Source organism: Physeter macrocephalus, chromosome 4 (assembly GCF_002837175.3).
Source record: "Physeter macrocephalus isolate SW-GA chromosome 4, ASM283717v5, whole genome shotgun sequence".
NCBI lineage: Eukaryota > Metazoa > Chordata > Mammalia > Artiodactyla > Physeteridae > Physeter > Physeter macrocephalus.
This window is the reverse complement of record NC_041217.1, coordinates 71,130,242-71,147,475: the sequence shown is the minus strand read 5'-3', so window position 1 is coordinate 71,147,475 and position 17,234 is coordinate 71,130,242. Positions and strand designations below refer to the sequence as shown.

General features: G+C 43.1%; 1 protein-coding gene across 1 annotated transcript in view; it reads right to left on the bottom strand.

The window, feature by feature from the left end:
- The window catches only part of FCRL4 (Fc receptor like 4), a 21,372-nt gene extending 4,338 nt beyond the window's left edge, over positions 1 to 17,034 (bottom strand). The window contains exons 1-10 of the mRNA XM_024116062.1: positions 16,974 to 17,034; positions 15,236 to 15,259; positions 10,863 to 11,117; positions 9,592 to 9,846; positions 8,877 to 9,155; positions 7,781 to 8,068; positions 2,532 to 2,642; positions 1,359 to 1,386; positions 533 to 615; positions 261 to 333 (exon numbers count right to left, since the gene is read on the bottom strand). Coding sequence (XP_023971830.1) covers positions 261 to 333; positions 533 to 615; positions 1,359 to 1,386; positions 2,532 to 2,642; positions 7,781 to 8,068; positions 8,877 to 9,155; positions 9,592 to 9,846; positions 10,863 to 11,117; positions 15,236 to 15,259; positions 16,974 to 17,034 — 1,457 coding nt within the window. The remainder of the gene's footprint in view (positions 1 to 260; positions 334 to 532; positions 616 to 1,358; positions 1,387 to 2,531; positions 2,643 to 7,780; positions 8,069 to 8,876; positions 9,156 to 9,591; positions 9,847 to 10,862; positions 11,118 to 15,235; positions 15,260 to 16,973) is intronic.
- Positions 17,035 to 17,234: the final 200 nt, after the last annotated feature.

The following is a 17,234-nucleotide window of genomic DNA, read 5'->3' as shown; positions in this document are numbered from 1 at the left end:
CCAGCGGCCATGGCCCACGGGCCCAGCCGCTCCGCGGCATGTGGGATCTTCCCGAACCGAGGCACGAACCCGTGTCCCCTGCATCGGCAGGCGGACTCTCAACCACTGCACCACCAGGGAAGCCCAATGTTCACTGATTTTAAAGTGAACAAAACATTATTACCCTTTGCTTAAAGCAGTACTCATCACATAGGAGGTGCTCAGTAAATATGTGTCGAATGAATGAATATAGTTTGCAGCAAGAATCTCTCCCCAGTGACTTACCTTCTCCTTCTTCCCCAGGCTGAATAATCTGGATCTCAGAATATACCAGGTCTCTTTCTTTGGGGTGCACTGAGAACAAAAAAAGCAACACTTTCTAAGCTGTCCCAGTCAGTGGGTTATGCTGCAGATGCTTCTTCCTAAGCAATTATTTATTGTGAATGTCTGGGTTTGGGCTATTTAGGGAGACCAGGGGCCTTTGCCAGGCCTCAAAACAAAGTATCTCTCCCTGGCTCAGGCTGGGAACAGTTTCCTACCAGGAAATCCTTACCATTGCCATACAACTGCTGCAGCTCCACTGGGGCAGGGCACATGGGATGGAAGGACACTCCTGGGCCTAGGGTCAGGCATCTCCTGTGAGGCACAGAAACACATGATCATCCTTGGAACATTATAATATGCACAAGAGTGGGATAGAAGGAATGGGGAGAAGTCAGCTGAACAAGTCCAGAAGAGTCTCTAACATCATAGGAATGATGATCTCATAGATAGAATGGTCACTCTCAGTTGGTTAAAATAACCCAGCCTCATCATCAGGAGGAAGTGTCCTCAAAGCATTCTATCTGGACAATTCAAGAAGAAATTAGATATAATCCATGCTCCAAGTCCCTGACTATAAGACTGAGGCACTGACACAGACAGAAGAAGACCATATTTTCCAAACCAAATTTAAAAACACAAAATCTGATGAGTATATGAGCACATGTGGGGCAAAAAGAAGATTCCTAGAAGCTGAGGTTCCTCTAGAAAGTCTAGAATTAATAGTCACTTTATACATAGTTATAGTAACATGTTGCCTAACTATAGGACTATTTGCACCAGAAATATTCTGTGGCAACCTAGAAAATCTATGACCTTCGGTATCATCCATTCAGATAAATGGATAAATTTCAAATAAGAAACTGATCTAAATACATGCAAAATCCATTATACAAGCTATTAGAAGGATTCTAGGAAGCTGTGATTGTGACCATTTCAAGGAATGTGAAAATGAGAGTATCTAGACACAGGGACACAGAGAAATCACTTGGCCTAAACTTGCAGCCCCACAGTTCTGCACATTTTATTCTTGGGAAACAAGAAGGCTGAGGCCTCACCTGGCTGTGTCTCCCAGAGAACCATCTCCTGCAAAATAAAACGAAGGCAGACTTGTGTCAGCAGAGGGAGCTCATTCTCAAATATTTCACACACATGCACTGCCTAAGAGAGGTCATCAGAAAGTTATTTCAAACTTGGGCCCAGTCCCATATTCTCATGAAAACGATGTTAAAAAGAACTGAACAAAGCACATAAGTTGCTGGGGACAGGGCTACACATTTCTATGTTGAATATGCAATTATTTGAGACTTGATTAAGGTTCAAGACTGTGTTGATATACCTCAGGAAATACTAAATATAGCCAAATTGTCTTTCTTGCATAGTAGTGAGGGGCTATAGATGGATTTCCAGGAGCATCTGTGGTTATGTCCAGAGGAACCTCAGGCTCAAGCTTGTTAAGGAGACTTACGGTCAAAGGTCCAAAGCTCCCTATATTCAGCCCAGTACAGGGCACACAGCAGGTGCTCAGAAGGATCTGGTGAGTTGAGTTGAATTGAATTAAATTAAAAGACAGGGATGAAGGATGGGTAATTATACTAGAGCTGAAACAGTTTCTGTGCCTGTCTTCTACACCAGGTTTCCTGGCATCTGAAACTAGCCTGACCTGGGTTAAAGCAAGAAGCCTTTGGAAGCACATGGCAGATAGTACCAGGGAGAAACTCTCTCCACCAGGTAGAGGGGGAGGCAGCGGCCTGACCTGTGGAGAGCAGAGCCATTGGAGCACAAGGTGCTGGTTTCAGGCTTTGACTCTGGGAAGTCTCTGAGGAAGAAGAAGGATAAAGATTAGCCAGCTCCCATTCTCAGTCATTTCTTCATAGCGGCTTTCAGTTTATTTTGATTGTCCACTTATAGGGGGTGTAGGATGGGCTGAAGCATCTAGTTGACCAGTCTGTTTGGACCAGAGAAACTACCCAAGCAAACCACTTAAAGTTTTTGAAACTTCACATTAAAATGTTTATTTCCTCCCTACCTTTCACTTGAGGTTTAGTAAATTAGACTAGATACCTATTAAGGAAATTGCCATTTCAAGGAAGAGTATGAGTGTGTCTATGAGCGCTGGGGTGGTGAGGTAGAGAACAGTGGCGTGGCTGTTACTGAAGTTGGGATGAGCTGGGGTGTCTGAGGCAGGGACAGGGCATGGGCACTAGCAAAAGGTAAGAGAGAACACAAACCTAGTTTCCTCTGGTGCCAGCAGTAAAACAGCAGCGCCACAGCCAGGAGAACACTGAATATCCCCCCAGTGGTTCCCGCTGCAACAAGGCCTCTTCTTTTCCCTGGGGAGCCTGGAGGGGAAAAGCCTGTATGAGCCTCCGGGGGAGGGATCTAGGGCCTGGAGCCTTGGAACCTTTCCTCGGCTTGGCTGTGGTCCTGAGCCCTGGTAGATGGAAGAATCTAAAAGATGAGGACTCATGGGGGCCTATGAGGACTCATGGGGGACTTTGAGGACTAGGCTAGGACTGGTGTGGCACAGGAAGCAGGTTTCTACTTGTGGGCAGCACAGCCTTGGGCCTGTATGTGACAGTAAGTGACTCACTATGAGGGGGTAGAAGACAAGAGCCTGGGTGGATTGTGGCAAAGGGGAGAAAGGTAGACAGCTCCTTCCACCGACCCCCAGACATCATTTCAGAAATTAATATTTGGGGGAAATATCTCTATCTCTCAATCTATTCTGTACTTTGGCCTTTTGGAAATTTCCCCTAGACATCTGGAAAGATGTTATGCGACAGAGGCTTGGCAGCACCTAACTTTGGAACAGCAGCCTTCCTGAGAAAGAAAGCAAATTTCACCACTGATTAGGGCAATGGCTGAACCAGCAGTAACTCTGAGATTGCTCTCCATTAAAAAAATATATGGGGACACCACAATGAAATGCCACCAGTTTCCTTCTTCATAGAAGCCTGAGTCTTACGTGCTTTGAAGGGGAGGTGGGAAAGAAACTGATGGAAGGAATAAAGTAAATTGTTGGGGAATTCTGATTTTTCCATTGGATCCATTCTCCAAGGCAGGGAGATCCACCACTCCTATTCAACATAGTTCTAGACGTCCTAACCAGAGCAATCAGGCAAGAAAAAAATAGTAGAAGGCCTCCAAATTGGAAAGGAAGAAGAAAAATTGTCTCCATTTGCAGATGACATGATCTTATATAAAGAAAATCCTAAAGACTCCACAAAAAATCTGTTAGAGCTAATAAATTCACTACAGTTGCAGGATACCAAATCAACATACAAAACATACATGTTTCTATCTGTGTAACAATGAATTACCCAAAGAAGAAATAAAGAAAACAATCCCATTTTCAATAACATCAAAAATAATACAATACTTACTAGTAAATTTAACCAAGGAGGTGAAAGATCTGTATATTGAAAACTATAAGATATTGCTGAAAAACATTGAAGAAGACACAAATATGGAAAGATATCCCATGTTTGTGGATTGGAAGAATTAATATTGTTAAAATGTCCATACTACCCAAAGTCATCTACAGATTCACTGCAATCCCTATCAAGATTCCAACGGCATTTTTTACAGAAATTAAAAAAATAATATTGTATGGAACCACAAAAGACACCATATAGCCAAAGCAATCCTGCAACAAAAGAACAAAGTTGGAGGCTTCACACTTCTTGATTTCAAACTATATAACAAAACTAGAGTAACCAAAACAAATTGGTGTTAGCATAAAAACAGATACATAAATCAGTGGAACAGAATCAAGAGGCCTGACATAAACCCATGCATATACCATCAACTAATATTGGATAAGAGAGCCAAGAATACTCAGTGGAGAAGATAATCTCTTAATAAATGGTGCTGGGGAAACTTGATATTCACATGCAAAAGAATGAAACTGGACCTCCATCTTATACAGCTCACAAAAATTAACTTGAAATGTATTAAAGACTTAAATGTAAGACCTGAAATCATAAAACTCCTAGAAGAAAACATAGGGAAAAAGCTCCTTGACATTAGCCTTGGCAATGACTTTTTGGATATGATACCGTAAGCATAAGCAACAAAAGTGAAAATACACAAATAGTGCTACAACAAATTAAAAAGCTTCTGCACAGCAAAAGAAATAATCAGCAAAATGAAAAAGCAATCTATAGAATGGGAGAAAATACATGGAAATCATGTATCTGTTAAGGGGTTAATATATAATAATATAAGGAAGTCATACAACTCCATAGCAAAAAAACCCTCAAATAATCCAATTTAAAAATGGACAAAGTATTTGAATAGACATTTTTACAAAGAAGACATGCAAAACCTAACAGGTTCATGAAAAGGTGTTCAACATCACTAATCATTGGGGAAATGCAAATCAAAACCACAGTGAGGCAGCACCTCACACCTGTTACAATGGCTTTTTTATAAAGTTTCTTTAGAATCAGAGCATAAGCAAAAACAGTAAAATTGGGCTTCCCTGGTGGCGCAGTGGTTGAGAGTCTGCCTGCCGATGCAGGGGACACGGGTTCGTGCCCCGGTCCAGGAAGATCTCACATGCCGCGAAGCGGCTGGGCCCGTGAGCCATGGCTGCTGAGCCTGCACGTCCGGAGCCTGTGCCCCGCAACGGGAGAGGCCACAACAGTGAGAGGCCTGCTTACCGAAAACAACAACAACAACAACAAAAACCCAGTAAAATTAAATTTCAGCATTTCAGTTTAATAAAGCAGTCTATGTTTTGGTGATTTAGCAGAATATAGGAAAGCAAGAAAATGTGTCACACTTACTCTAAATTAAGGACGTTGAGTTATATTACTAATGTATGCAACTTTAATTATGTTTAACACTCTCTAACTTAAAAAAAAAGAAGACTAGAAATAACAAGTGTTGGTAAGGATGTGGAGAGAAAAAAACCCTTGTACACTGTTGGTGAGAATGTAAACCTGTGCAACTACAATGGAAAACAGTATGTAGGATCCTCAAAAATTTTTAAAAAAATAGAACTACTATATGATCTAGCAATCCCACTTCTACGTATATATCCAAAGGAAATGGAATTACTGTCTTGAAGAGATATCTGCATCCTCATGTTTATTGCAGCATTATTTACAATAACCAAGACGTGCAACCTAAGTGTCCATCGATGTATGAATGGACAAAGAAAATCTGGTATATATATATAATATTCCATCATGATGGAATGTGAATATGATAGAATATTATACAGCCATAAGAAGGAAAATTCTGCCATTTGCAACAACATGAATGAAGCTTGAGGGCATTATGCTAAGTATGACAAGTCAGACAGAGGGAAAGATCTCTGTCTCTTTGAGCTAAAAGATTGTGTCGAGGTTCAAATCTGGGCTGCCAGGTATAAGCTTTGTGACCATAGGCAAATTACCAAACCTTTCTGAGTTTCACACTCCTTTTCTGTAGAATGGAGATGATAATATCTTTATTTTCTAGGATTATTACTACGATAAGCAAAAATGATATGTGTAAAACTTATTCATTCAGCAAATATTTATTGAATACCTAATATGAGCTAAGCAGTAGAATAGGCACTTGGGATAAAATATGGTCAAAATAGAGATTTACCTTTATGAGGCTACTATGGGAGGTTTGGAAAGAGACAGAAAAAGACTGCATGGCATGGCAGTTGGTGACACATGCTGTGAGGAAGAATCAAGCAAGACTTGGAGGGCCTTGGTGAAGAGCTGCTATGTTGTATAGGGTGGCTTGGAAGGTCTCATTGAGAAGGTGAGTAAGGCCCTGGAGGAAGTGAGGGGATGAGCATGAAGATATTGGGGAAGAGCAGTGCAAAGGCCCTGAGGTTGGAGTGTGACTGGAAGTTTTGAAGAGGAGACAGGGGGCCATGGTGGCTAGAGTGGAGAAGGTGAGGAGAGAGTGGTGAGCCATCAAGTCAGAATAGCAGGATAGCCAGATCATCAGGATCTGGTGGGACATTGAGAGGACATTGGCTCTCCCTCTGAAGGAGATGGGAAGCCATGGGAGGATACTGAGCAGAAGAGTAATGATCTGATTTATGATTTAGAGAGTTCCTTCTGATACTGCGTTGAGAATAGGTTGTGTGGAGCAACAGGTGAAGCAGAAAATCAGAGTGTTATTGCAATCATCCATGTGGCTTGGATCAGGTGGTAGCAGTGGAAGTGGTGGGAATCAGTCATATTCTGATGATACTTTGAAGGTAGAGCTATCTGGACTTGCAGGTGTATTAGAGTTGGAGGATCTAGAGAATCCGCCTGCCAATGCAGGGGACATGGGTTCGAGCCCTGGTCCGGGAAGATCCCACGTGCCACAGAGCAATTAAGCCCGTGCACCACAACTACTGAGCCTGCGCTCTAGAGCCCGCGAGCCACAACTGCTGAGCCCGCATGCCACAACTACTGAAGCCCTCACGCCTAGATCCCGTGCTCTGCAACAAGAGAAGCCACTGCAATGAGAAGCCCACATACCGCAACGAAGAGTAGCCCCTGCTCACCACAACTAGAGAAAGCCCGCACTCAGCAACAAAGACCCAACGCAGCCAAAAATAAAATAAATAAATTTATTAAAAACAAATGTGATGGGGATCCAGTAAAAAAAAACAACAACACCTTAAAAGGGGTATCTGATGAATAGGTATAGAAGTACCATTGGAGTGAGGCAAGCCTCAGGGTGATAGGTTTGAGAGAAAATAGAAGTAAAGGGAGTGAGTAGAGATAACTCTTTTAAGGGGTTTTACTGTAAAGGAAAGCAGGGAAATCTAGCTTTCCAGTAGTTCCTCCATAAAAGCTAGCTTTATTGGATAGCCTGGGATGCAACTGAACCTGAGATAGAGGATGAATTGAAGCCCCATAGAAAGCATTTCTTTAGTCCCAGGGGAGCTGAGTGGGAACCTGGCTTGACCTAGTATTACTCCTTGGAGACAGAGGAAGGTAAAGATATAAGCTACGACGGTGCTATCCCAAAGGAAGGCTTATGTCCTCTGTGGACATGATGGGGCTCTGTATTCACTCTTGGTACTTGTAAGTTTCCTGACCTGCATACAGGTTGGTATTGAGACACTCTTAGACCTACAGTAATGGAGTAAAGGGATGTTTTATGTCTTTGGTCCTGTGGAGGATTACCAAAAGGAGAGTATAGTTGACGCTTAGAATGAAGGAGCTATACCCTACCCTAAAACACTGCTAATGACATAAGACTGCTCTTTGAGAGCAACGCACAATGGATCAGCGTACAGGCATACAGAATCATTCCCAAGAGGTGAAATGGACCCTGGCCAGCATTCCCTCACTGTAGTACCTCCTTATAACCTGAATTATTGATATTTAATGGAAAAAAGTGAATATCGCAGTGGAAAAATGGCAAAATGGAAATAGAAAAATGAGAATCGCAAAGATAGTGTTGGCTATGCCTACCCCTAATTTGAGAAATCTGAGAACAAATAAGGTCACTGGGGATTAAAACTTACTTCTCACGGAGACGTTCACCACCTCGCTCTGGATGAGGCCGTAGCCGTTGTCAGCGGTGCAGTAGTAGCCCCCTGCGTGGCTCTCCCTGATAACAGGGATCTCCAGCTCTGCTCTCTGGGAACGCTGACTTTTCTGCCCCAGACTCTCCCTCGTGTCCCCTCTGTGCCAGGAGAACGTGGTGTTCCCCGTGCCTTCAGCCACAGAGCAGACAAGGACAAGTATCTCCCCTTCGACCACCGGGTCCCCCTGGGGCTGGGTCTCCAGGAACACTCCAGACACGGGGACTCCTGTACGAACACAGACAACAGGTGAGGGCATGATGAGAGGAGGACGGGGTTGGGTTGTTGGACGGGGTCACTTTTTATGGGACTTTAATATATACTCTTCTGCAGGTGTTAGCACTGTAGCTCATAGACTGTGGATTTGGGACCTAGAGTATCACTAAATGTAGTAACCTTTCCATCCTGATGCACAGACTCCAGGAGAGAAAAATTGGGTCTCCTTGAAAAAGCATTTGGGTTTTATGTCACGTCCTAGTTGTCAGTGTGAATTATTTTGACCTGGGAGAAGTAAAAGCAATGGTGGCTATCATCACACTGACCTAGACCACATCCGTTTCCAGAAGTCCTGCTTTGGTACCTAAGACAAGCTGATATTTATTGTATTTATCTTTGTGTGTATGTATGTCCTGCTCTTCTGCTTTACACATCACGCTGTTCGTTGTTACTGGTTAGGGTCCACCTCTGTGGTCTTCTAAATAGTTTGCCCCAAGATCGACATCCTGGAATCTGTCGACTCAGTAGCAGAGAATTTTGTTTCTTGTTTTCACTTTGTTTTGCCCAACTCTTGTATCTGCCTCCGTGAATCACCTCTGTCATTTCAAGGTGCTAGAATTTCAAAGAAAGACTAGGTTTTTAGAGAAACTGAGGTGGAAATGAAATCCTGTATTTCTTTTATTATCTACCTCACTTCTCAGTCTAAACCTGGTGCCTCTGTCAGGAGGACAAAATCCATCTGTAATGGGCAGTCCCTACCCTCACTGGGCCAGAAGGAGCAGTCAGGGGAGATGCCACAGCCCAGCTCTCCAGCACTTACTCTGCACATCAATCTGAAGCGGGAGGCTGCGCTTGTGGATGCCGCTGCTCACGGCCCCACACCAGTATGATCCTGAGTCTTCTCTCCAGATGGCTGTGACCTGGAGCTCCGGGGACACACTCCAGTTTGAGAGGATGACCCCATGGTCTCTGAAGAAGGCAAAGCGTAGCTGAGTGTCCGACCGCTCTAGAGGAAGCTGTGTTTTACAGCTCAGGTTTACAGAATTCCCCTCTGTAGGCTGCGAGTCTGTGACTTTCAGCTTTGGATGGGGAAATAGCTCTAGAGAGAAGAGGTGAATCAAGTTCTCAGTATGAGGCAGGCTTGGATCCGCGGTTCTGGAAAACTTCAGACACCCCGCAAGACAAACTTATTGACCCCTCTATCAGATATTTTTCTTTCCCAGGATTAATTAAGTCAAATTGCTCCACTTTCTCTGCCTCTTAGAGGACGTAGGTCTCAAATATTTCCAGAGTTTGTTATGATATCAACTTATATAGGAAATTCCCTGGAGGTCCAGCGGTTAGGACACTGTGCTTTCACCACCGAGGACCCTGGTTCGACCCTGGTCAGGGAACTAAGAAGATCCCACAAGCTGAGCAGCACAGCCAAAAAAAACAAAAAACAAAAAACACCACTTACATAGATCCCCGCAGATGTGCCCAATTTACCCTGCCCCGACATGGTCAAGCAAATTTGTATGAAATGAAGTGTTTACCTTGAATTCGAATATTTGTAAGACTTGTTCTCATTACATGATTGTTTTCCAAGGATCCAGTGCATTGGTAACAGCCACTGTTGTTTAAACTTGCTTGTGATATCAGAAGATCCGAGCTTTTATTAGAATCAGAAATAACTTTTTTATTCCAAAAGTACCTCACAGCAGTCAGTTTCTCTCTCCCCCTTTTCCGGCATCTCAGAACCAACTCGTCACCTTCAAACACAGAATGTGGGGCCTGGAGGATGATGGAGGCTGGAAACCACACACAGGTAAGATGCTGTCATTGAGGCACTCCTTCCTCTGTGCATTCTGAATTACAGAGATTTTTTTTCTTCCTTTTTTCTTCCCCAGGATTTAGTCTCCTGACTCAAGCTCACTCATTTCCTTCCAAATCAGTTGACCTGCTTCAGATACAATTCCTAAATAAATCCTAAACACATCTATTTAACCATTCAGGGACAGATTCAAAAATATAAGGATTCTAATGTGGAGAGGAAAAGCTGAGAGGAGGTGTGACCGAAATCTCTGACGTCATTGATTACGGAGAAGATCAACACCAACTTGCTCACCGAATAACAGAACAGGAGTCATCAAAGACGTAGTTCTTGGAGAAATACACTAGGAATTGTTACAGTGCATTGGAGTGCGCTATGCAGAGGGCTTATGGTCACAGATACAAATTCAGGGTCAAGGGACAGTGAATGTGGTCCACTCATGAAACTCTCATGCTCTTCAGATTCTGATTACAGGTTCTATCCTTTCTCTCTGAGATGACGCAGTGAATGCCTGCTCCTATAGACCAATGCCTGAGGAGTGATCTAAATTTTCTGAAATAGAGAAGGGACAGATCCTAAGACAGGTGAAGACACAAGCCCTGAGGCTGGAGATTTTCCACCTCTGAATTCTTATTTTATGGCACTTTTCACTTTCTATTTTGTGCTTAGTACATTCATGTGTACAGAAGTTCTCCCCAAGGAGGCTGTAAAGCCCTTGAAGGCAGGACCTAAGACAGCTTCACTTTTGAATCCCCTAAAACTAAAACTTCTTTCTTTAATTGTGTGTGTAAGAGTGTCTGTTGATTAATATTAGACATTTAAACTCTAATGTCAGTAGTAGTTTGAAAAACACTTATAGACAGTGAGGGAGGACGTGAACCTGAAAGATCAAAGTTAGAGTAGAACGAAGGGCCTCAGTTCTTGGAAAATCCAGGGAGCTAAGATGTACCGCAACCACTTCCAATGTTTTAACTAATTCACCTTCTTTCTCACCTGTAGAAAAGAGCAGGTGCACAGGGTTACTCGGGAGTGAGCCTGGGGCCTGGCAACTGTACTGTCCAGAATCGCGAACCTCGAGGGTGTTTCCTGGGGTTTCACTTGGACGTTGTTTCCCAGAGTACCAACGGTACCATTTCATTTTCTCTGGTGCATAGAAGTGAAATCCATTGCAGGTCAGATTCACTCTCTCTCCATGGAAGACAGTGGTCCATGGAGGCTGGAGGGAAATCATGGATCTGGGTACAGTAGCTGGGGAGAAGAGAAATGAGTCTGAGGTGGAGGTGTCTGCAGTCCCCACTGCAGTGGTTTGCGTGGAATGGACTGAAGCACCCAGCTTTGGAGAGTCTCTGAAGGGCCCCCTGGCAGGGCTGCTGTTTCCCCAGGTTTCAAGTTTTTCAGCTGTGTTCACCTTACCCAGGAGTGCAGCAAGTGCTCTGTGGTCTACAGGAACAGACTAACCTTTCAGAGGGCAACCCCAGCAGGACCTACTCACCACAGGAGATCAGTGATGGGAGGCTCGCAAACCCCCTTACCTTTTCCAACAGGCCAGGTCCTCAAGTAGATTCCTCCCGAACTCCCTCCCTCCTGGGCTCTTCATGTTACACACACCTCTCTAAGATGAGCATTTGTGTGGTGTGGCCATATGGTGGGGTGAGGGATTGTAGAGGGAGGGAGTATAGGAATTTGGGGTCAGTTACGCAGTTATGGAAAAGGGTCCACAGTATTTTTTTCCAACAAGAAGTAGGTAGGGGAGGGGTGAGCAGGCTGTTGTCTGAAGTGAAAATTATATTGAAATAACTACAAAGAGTATGAGTGCTGGGAACTAGGTGCTTCTAACTCCCCACACCCCAAAGATACTCTTTCATGAAAATAAAATGTGGGCCCTGCATAAAATCAGGCCTTAAGATCTTTGAATTACTGATGGACAGAAGCTGGAGAATGTAAGGGTAAGTATCAATACAAATTAAAGATAAGAGGTTTAATTCTCCCTGTTGGAAATAAGGGAAACAACTTCTCCCTCTCTTTTTTTCTTTCAGAATTTCTTTCAAATGTATGTGAATCTTTATAATGGCTAAAAAGCCTCTTGCCAGTCTCATAACTCAGGACCATCTTTCTCAAGAAGGAGCCATCTTTTTGAAATACAGACGTCTAGGGGGATAGCTCCCCTGCCCTGGATCCTGTCTCCCCCTTTCTGTGGAAGGGTAAGCATTTACCTTTGGTAGGTACCTTGTTACAGTATGCAAGACTACCTCCAGTCCTAAAGATATGAGATGTTTATTCCTCCTCTGGATAAAAGCCAATAACCATGATAAATTTAGGATAAACTATGTGTGACAAAAGGTGCTGTCAAGTCCTCCTGCTTGAGAACTAGTTACTGTTTAATCTTGAAAACATGTATGTAATGGGCTGAATCCCCTTGGCAATATAAGAGTGGGAGATCCTTTTCTGTCTTTGCAATCTCTTGGTGGATTGTCTGTGATGAGCATGCTTATTATTAAGCGTATGGTTTAATACTTATTCAATACCAAAAGTGTTTGCTTTCTTTATTAGCTTTGTGGAGAGGATTTCTGGGTTGGGAGATTTTGTTTTTAACTTTATTTCCTGCAGCCGTTACTGTGGCTCTTTCTTATCTGAGTGTTTATTTCCTAAGCTTTGTAGCTTCAAGGTGTGAGAGTTAGTAACTGAAGGGTGAATCCACCACTGTGGCATAAAAATTATTTTGAGCTGAAGGCATTTGAGAATAGATTTTATTTTTTTTATTCTGAATTCCCTTATCTGCCTAAAAGCAAAGCCTCTGAAGAGTTCAATGGTCATAAATCACCTCCCCAGGAGCAAATAAGTGATCAGCTCTTATCACCAGACACGGAAAGTTGGCACCACACCTAAAGCAGAGCTTGTCACAAAACTAGCATAGCTCCCATCTGTTCTCTTAAGGGCCCATTTATCTTTCCTAAAAATCATTCGTTTTCCAGTAAGTGGCCTTCTCACCTGCCCCTTTCCCTATTCAGATGTTATATAAGTCCCCAATTCTAACTGCCTCCTTAGTTTATATTTTTCTGTGTATTCCCGTAAGTTTTGAATAAAAAATTTGTCTTTTCTCTTGCTAGTCTGCTTTTTGTCAGTTTAATTTTCAGGCCCTCATTAGAAAACCCAAGAAGATAGAAAAAAAAGGTTTTCTTCCTTGACATAATAAAAGTAATCACAGACCAAATTATTCACTATTGGAAACACCCACTCAAACATTCCTACCCCTTTAACACTACCATTTTCTAGCCTGCACAAAGATCAGTGCTTTGATAGGCTAATCCTTCATTGTGTATACAGTGAAAATTGATTGTAAAGTGATACTTCAGATTCTGCCAAAGATGCAGTAATTCATGAAGGTGGTAAAAGTGTTGTGGGACCACTGCTCTGATGGCTCCCAAAGTCACTGACAAGTGTAGTAGAGCAAGATCTATTAACAGTTGAAGAGGAGCAAACAATGATAGGGAAAATATTTGTTTGGCTTCCGAAAGTTAGTTCCAAGGCCCTTCCGTTGAGCCTGTTGCCCACTAGCGGGTTTGAAAAACAGAAGCACTAACTTGCCCAGCCACGTGACACAGTTCTGAGTAAGGAGATGTCAGAGGAATAAAGCTAGGAGTGAACTAAGGGGTGAGGATTCTGGGGGAAGATTTTTCCTTTATGATGAAAGGAGAGAAGCATAGCAGGGGAGGTCTTTTGCAGTTTTAGTTTCCTACAGCTATCACATACGAAACAAAACAAAAAACAACCACACAAAAAACAATATTTGATTCATGCTTTGTTCTACAAATTGCCTTGGTGATCTAAATTCTGTGATGTAGAAAATAAAACACATTATTTCCATTTGTATTGTCTTTTTTCCAAAAATAAAGTCTCACCGTTGGGGATATGCAATTTACCATAAAATCGTAAGTGGAATCAATTAAGTGTGTTTTTATCTTAGTACTTTTTATACGCAGGTAAGGAGGACTGTCTGTATTCAAGGGCGTACAGCAATTGTTTTTTTAAAGCTTGAGACTTTAAATATTCTTACCTTTTTCTGTAAGAACTGCCCCAAATACGCCTCAGAATTGTACCCAAATGTAATGGAAATACTCTGTTTGGGGGCAAAAACTGTAGAGTAACCTGAACGCTTGTTTTAAATAAAGAAATTAAATGTTCCGTTTGATTATAGAAACATTCATGTGTCTCTGCAGACTTTTCTTCCTTTCTCTTTCTCTAGAGGTTTGTACAGATATACTACACCCCAGTGAGTATGGGGTTGTGTTTCTCTTAAAGAGAATAGAAATCTGCACTGTCTATGTTCCTGGGAAGCACCTGGGGTTAGGGAAATGGAGACTGGGCAGTAGGTCTTGTACTGGAGGGAAGGGAGAACTTCTTTGGTGTATGCAGCTTTATTCCTCGCTGGTCCAAGTAAGTTGCCCCTGCTATGTGCAGGTTGCCCAGTGGTCAGGGGGAGACACACATTGTCAGCATCTTTAAGAGGCTGGGACTGAGTCAGTGGGTTCTGAGATTAGCCACATCTACTAGCTGACACTCTCTGTATTTTGTTTCTCCATCCTAGAGTGTTTAACAAAACCTAGTCCAGTTAAGTTCACCTCCCAGTTAGGCAGAGATTTGTGGGAAATGGGCTGTAGCCACAGCACTGAGGGGGAGAATCACAGGCCCAGAAGCTGCAGGGGACAGTGTGCATCAAGGGGCAGTGGCTCCCACTGGCTGGAGCTGGCTTGACCATAAGCAGCTCCCTGGATGGGGGGGTGGGGGTGGGCTGGACAAATCTGCAGGGATTGGCAAAACTTGTGGAGACAGCTCCCAATAGAAGGCTGGACTTTCTGCTGACCAGTAGGATGGGGGCTCAAAGTTATCATGATCTGAGCTTATAAATAGAGAAATATCTATACAGAATGCTGAAGTTTGGGATGAGTTGGTTGCCCGTGTCTCTGTCAGGCTGGGGGGGACGTGGGGAAGGCGGCAAGTTGGTTGCACCCCAGCCTCCCACAATGAGGTAATGGCTTATTTCTATCCTTCCCCTCTCAGGATTCTATGCATTCTGTCAAGTTGGCTAGAATCTCACATCGGGTGGGGACACCCCCTTTCCTTGAATTCTGTGACATGTATCCCAGCCCCGCCTCCAAGATCATCCAGCACGATGCCAGGTTTCAGCCAGGAATGTGACTCCCAAACCCTTAGGGTCAGAGTCCTAAGACATGTTTTCACCTACCCGTAGTCCTCAAGAAAATGATGCGGGCACAACAAGGCCTCTTTTTACAAGTATTTGAGATACAGGATAGTTATTAAGATACCCAGAAACATAAAAGAGAAAGGGAAAGAAAAGAGGGACTTACCAAGTGATCCATTGACTGAAGCTGCTGCAAGAGAGTCAAGAGCCAGGCATCAGCACAAGGCAACGAGTCCCAAACCATTCTACCACGAGAGTCCACCCGCCCATTTTCGACTTCCAGCCAAACGGAGGAGAAACATGCCCAGTTCCACCCACCCTGGAGAAACAAGGTAACATCATGGCCAAAAGCTCAGGCTGCAGACTCAGGCAGAAACAGGTTTGAATTTTAGCTGTGTGGCCCTGGGCAAACTGCACAAAACCTCCAAGGCTCAGTTTTCTCCTCTGTAAGATGGGAGCCATCAAACTGACCTCATGGCCGTATTTTAATGAGTTAAATTAGTAAGTCGTCAATTAAGAGTTGCTGTAATTATTTTTTTTGACATGACTGTGGCTGCTGCTGAGGCTTGGCTTCACTATCTTCTTGCCTGGAGTGTTATTCTCCTCCTTCATTATGAAGCAAAAGCAAGTTACACCCACGCATCAAAGCCCAGATGAAATCCCACCTCCTCCATGAAGTCCTCTGAGATGCCTCTAGGCTGCAGCACCCTCACTTTTCTATTGATTCAGAGCCCCTCCCATTCCAGCTCAGTTGAAACTCATAACTGGACATGCAGTATGGGGCAGTGGTTAAAAGCACAGCTCCAGTGTCAGATTATGGGTTTGAATCCTGACTCTGCCACTTTACTACTGCATGAAACTTAAGGCAAGAGACCATCTCTATGCCTTAGATTCCTTAACTGTAAAACAGGATTTATAGAAGTTCCAGCTCATGGATTGTTAGAGGATTGGATACATTAATACAATAGGATATTCTTAGAAGACTGTCTGACATAGGGCTCAGCAAGAATTAATTATTATCAGCAAGAATTAATTATCATTATTCTATGATCCATTGTGTAATATTTTTCTTGTATTGCCAAGTCAAAGGCGCTTTCATTTGTCCTTTGATTTCTTTATCAGAATGTCAGTTCTTGAAGGCAGAGGCCGTGTCCTCTGTGTCCCTGCATACTCTGCATTGCCCAGCACCATGCTATGCCCCATATAGCCATTCATTCACAATTTGCTGAGTTCCCATAATGTGCCAGTCACACTAATAACTCTTCCTTTCTTAATTGGAGTCTGGAGATATAGCCGAGAACAAGGCAAACACACTTAACAAAATTCGGTGTACAAATGACTGACTGGTCTTTATTTCCCTAAGCTTGAGCTACTAGAAAATCAGTGTCTCATTTGGACAAATATTGGCAAGCAGGGAAGAAAAATCAAAGGGAAATTGTCTTATTTCTCCTCTTCTCATGCTCTTTGAAAACATCAGAGCAGGTTTGATCTTAGAATACAAGAAAGAAATAACTATTCTCAGCAGAAAATCATTCTACATCAGCTCACGGTCAGAACATGGTCCTTTCACAAGGGGCTCAGTTCATCTTTCACTCTTGGTTTTCGTGATCTGTGATTAGAAAGGTAACCAAATTTAATTGTAGTTTTCTGCACGGAAAAATAAGCCCACTTTTGGGGGTGGTAAGAGGAATTTTTCATAGGCAATTAAAAGCAAACAAGGAACACATTATTAGAAATAATTTTTTCCCTCTCATTCCATTATATCAATATCTTTCCCCTTTGTTCATTTTCTGCTGTTCTAAATGGGAGTAAAATCAATTTTTTCAGCAGCACAGAGGAGAGGTCTTTTGCCTGTGGAGAGGCTCAGTTTTCCCAGCAAACTGAGGCTTCCACCTGCTACTTACCGAGGACCAGCAAGGATGCCCACAGTAGCATGGAAGTCTGCTCTAGGGTCCTGAGGAGCATCTTATAGGAGACAGGCCAGTTCCCAGTGCTGGAGAGTGAGTTCAGCAAGTTGTTCCTCTGAGTATAGTTGGTTGAGTTAATGAAGTGAAAGGGGGAAGTAGGGCAATCTTTCTTAAAATACCGAACAGTTATATTACCTGGTGTAAGAAAATCTCAATGACGGAAGTCAACATTTGATAAAAAAATATTTAAGTTCTGCT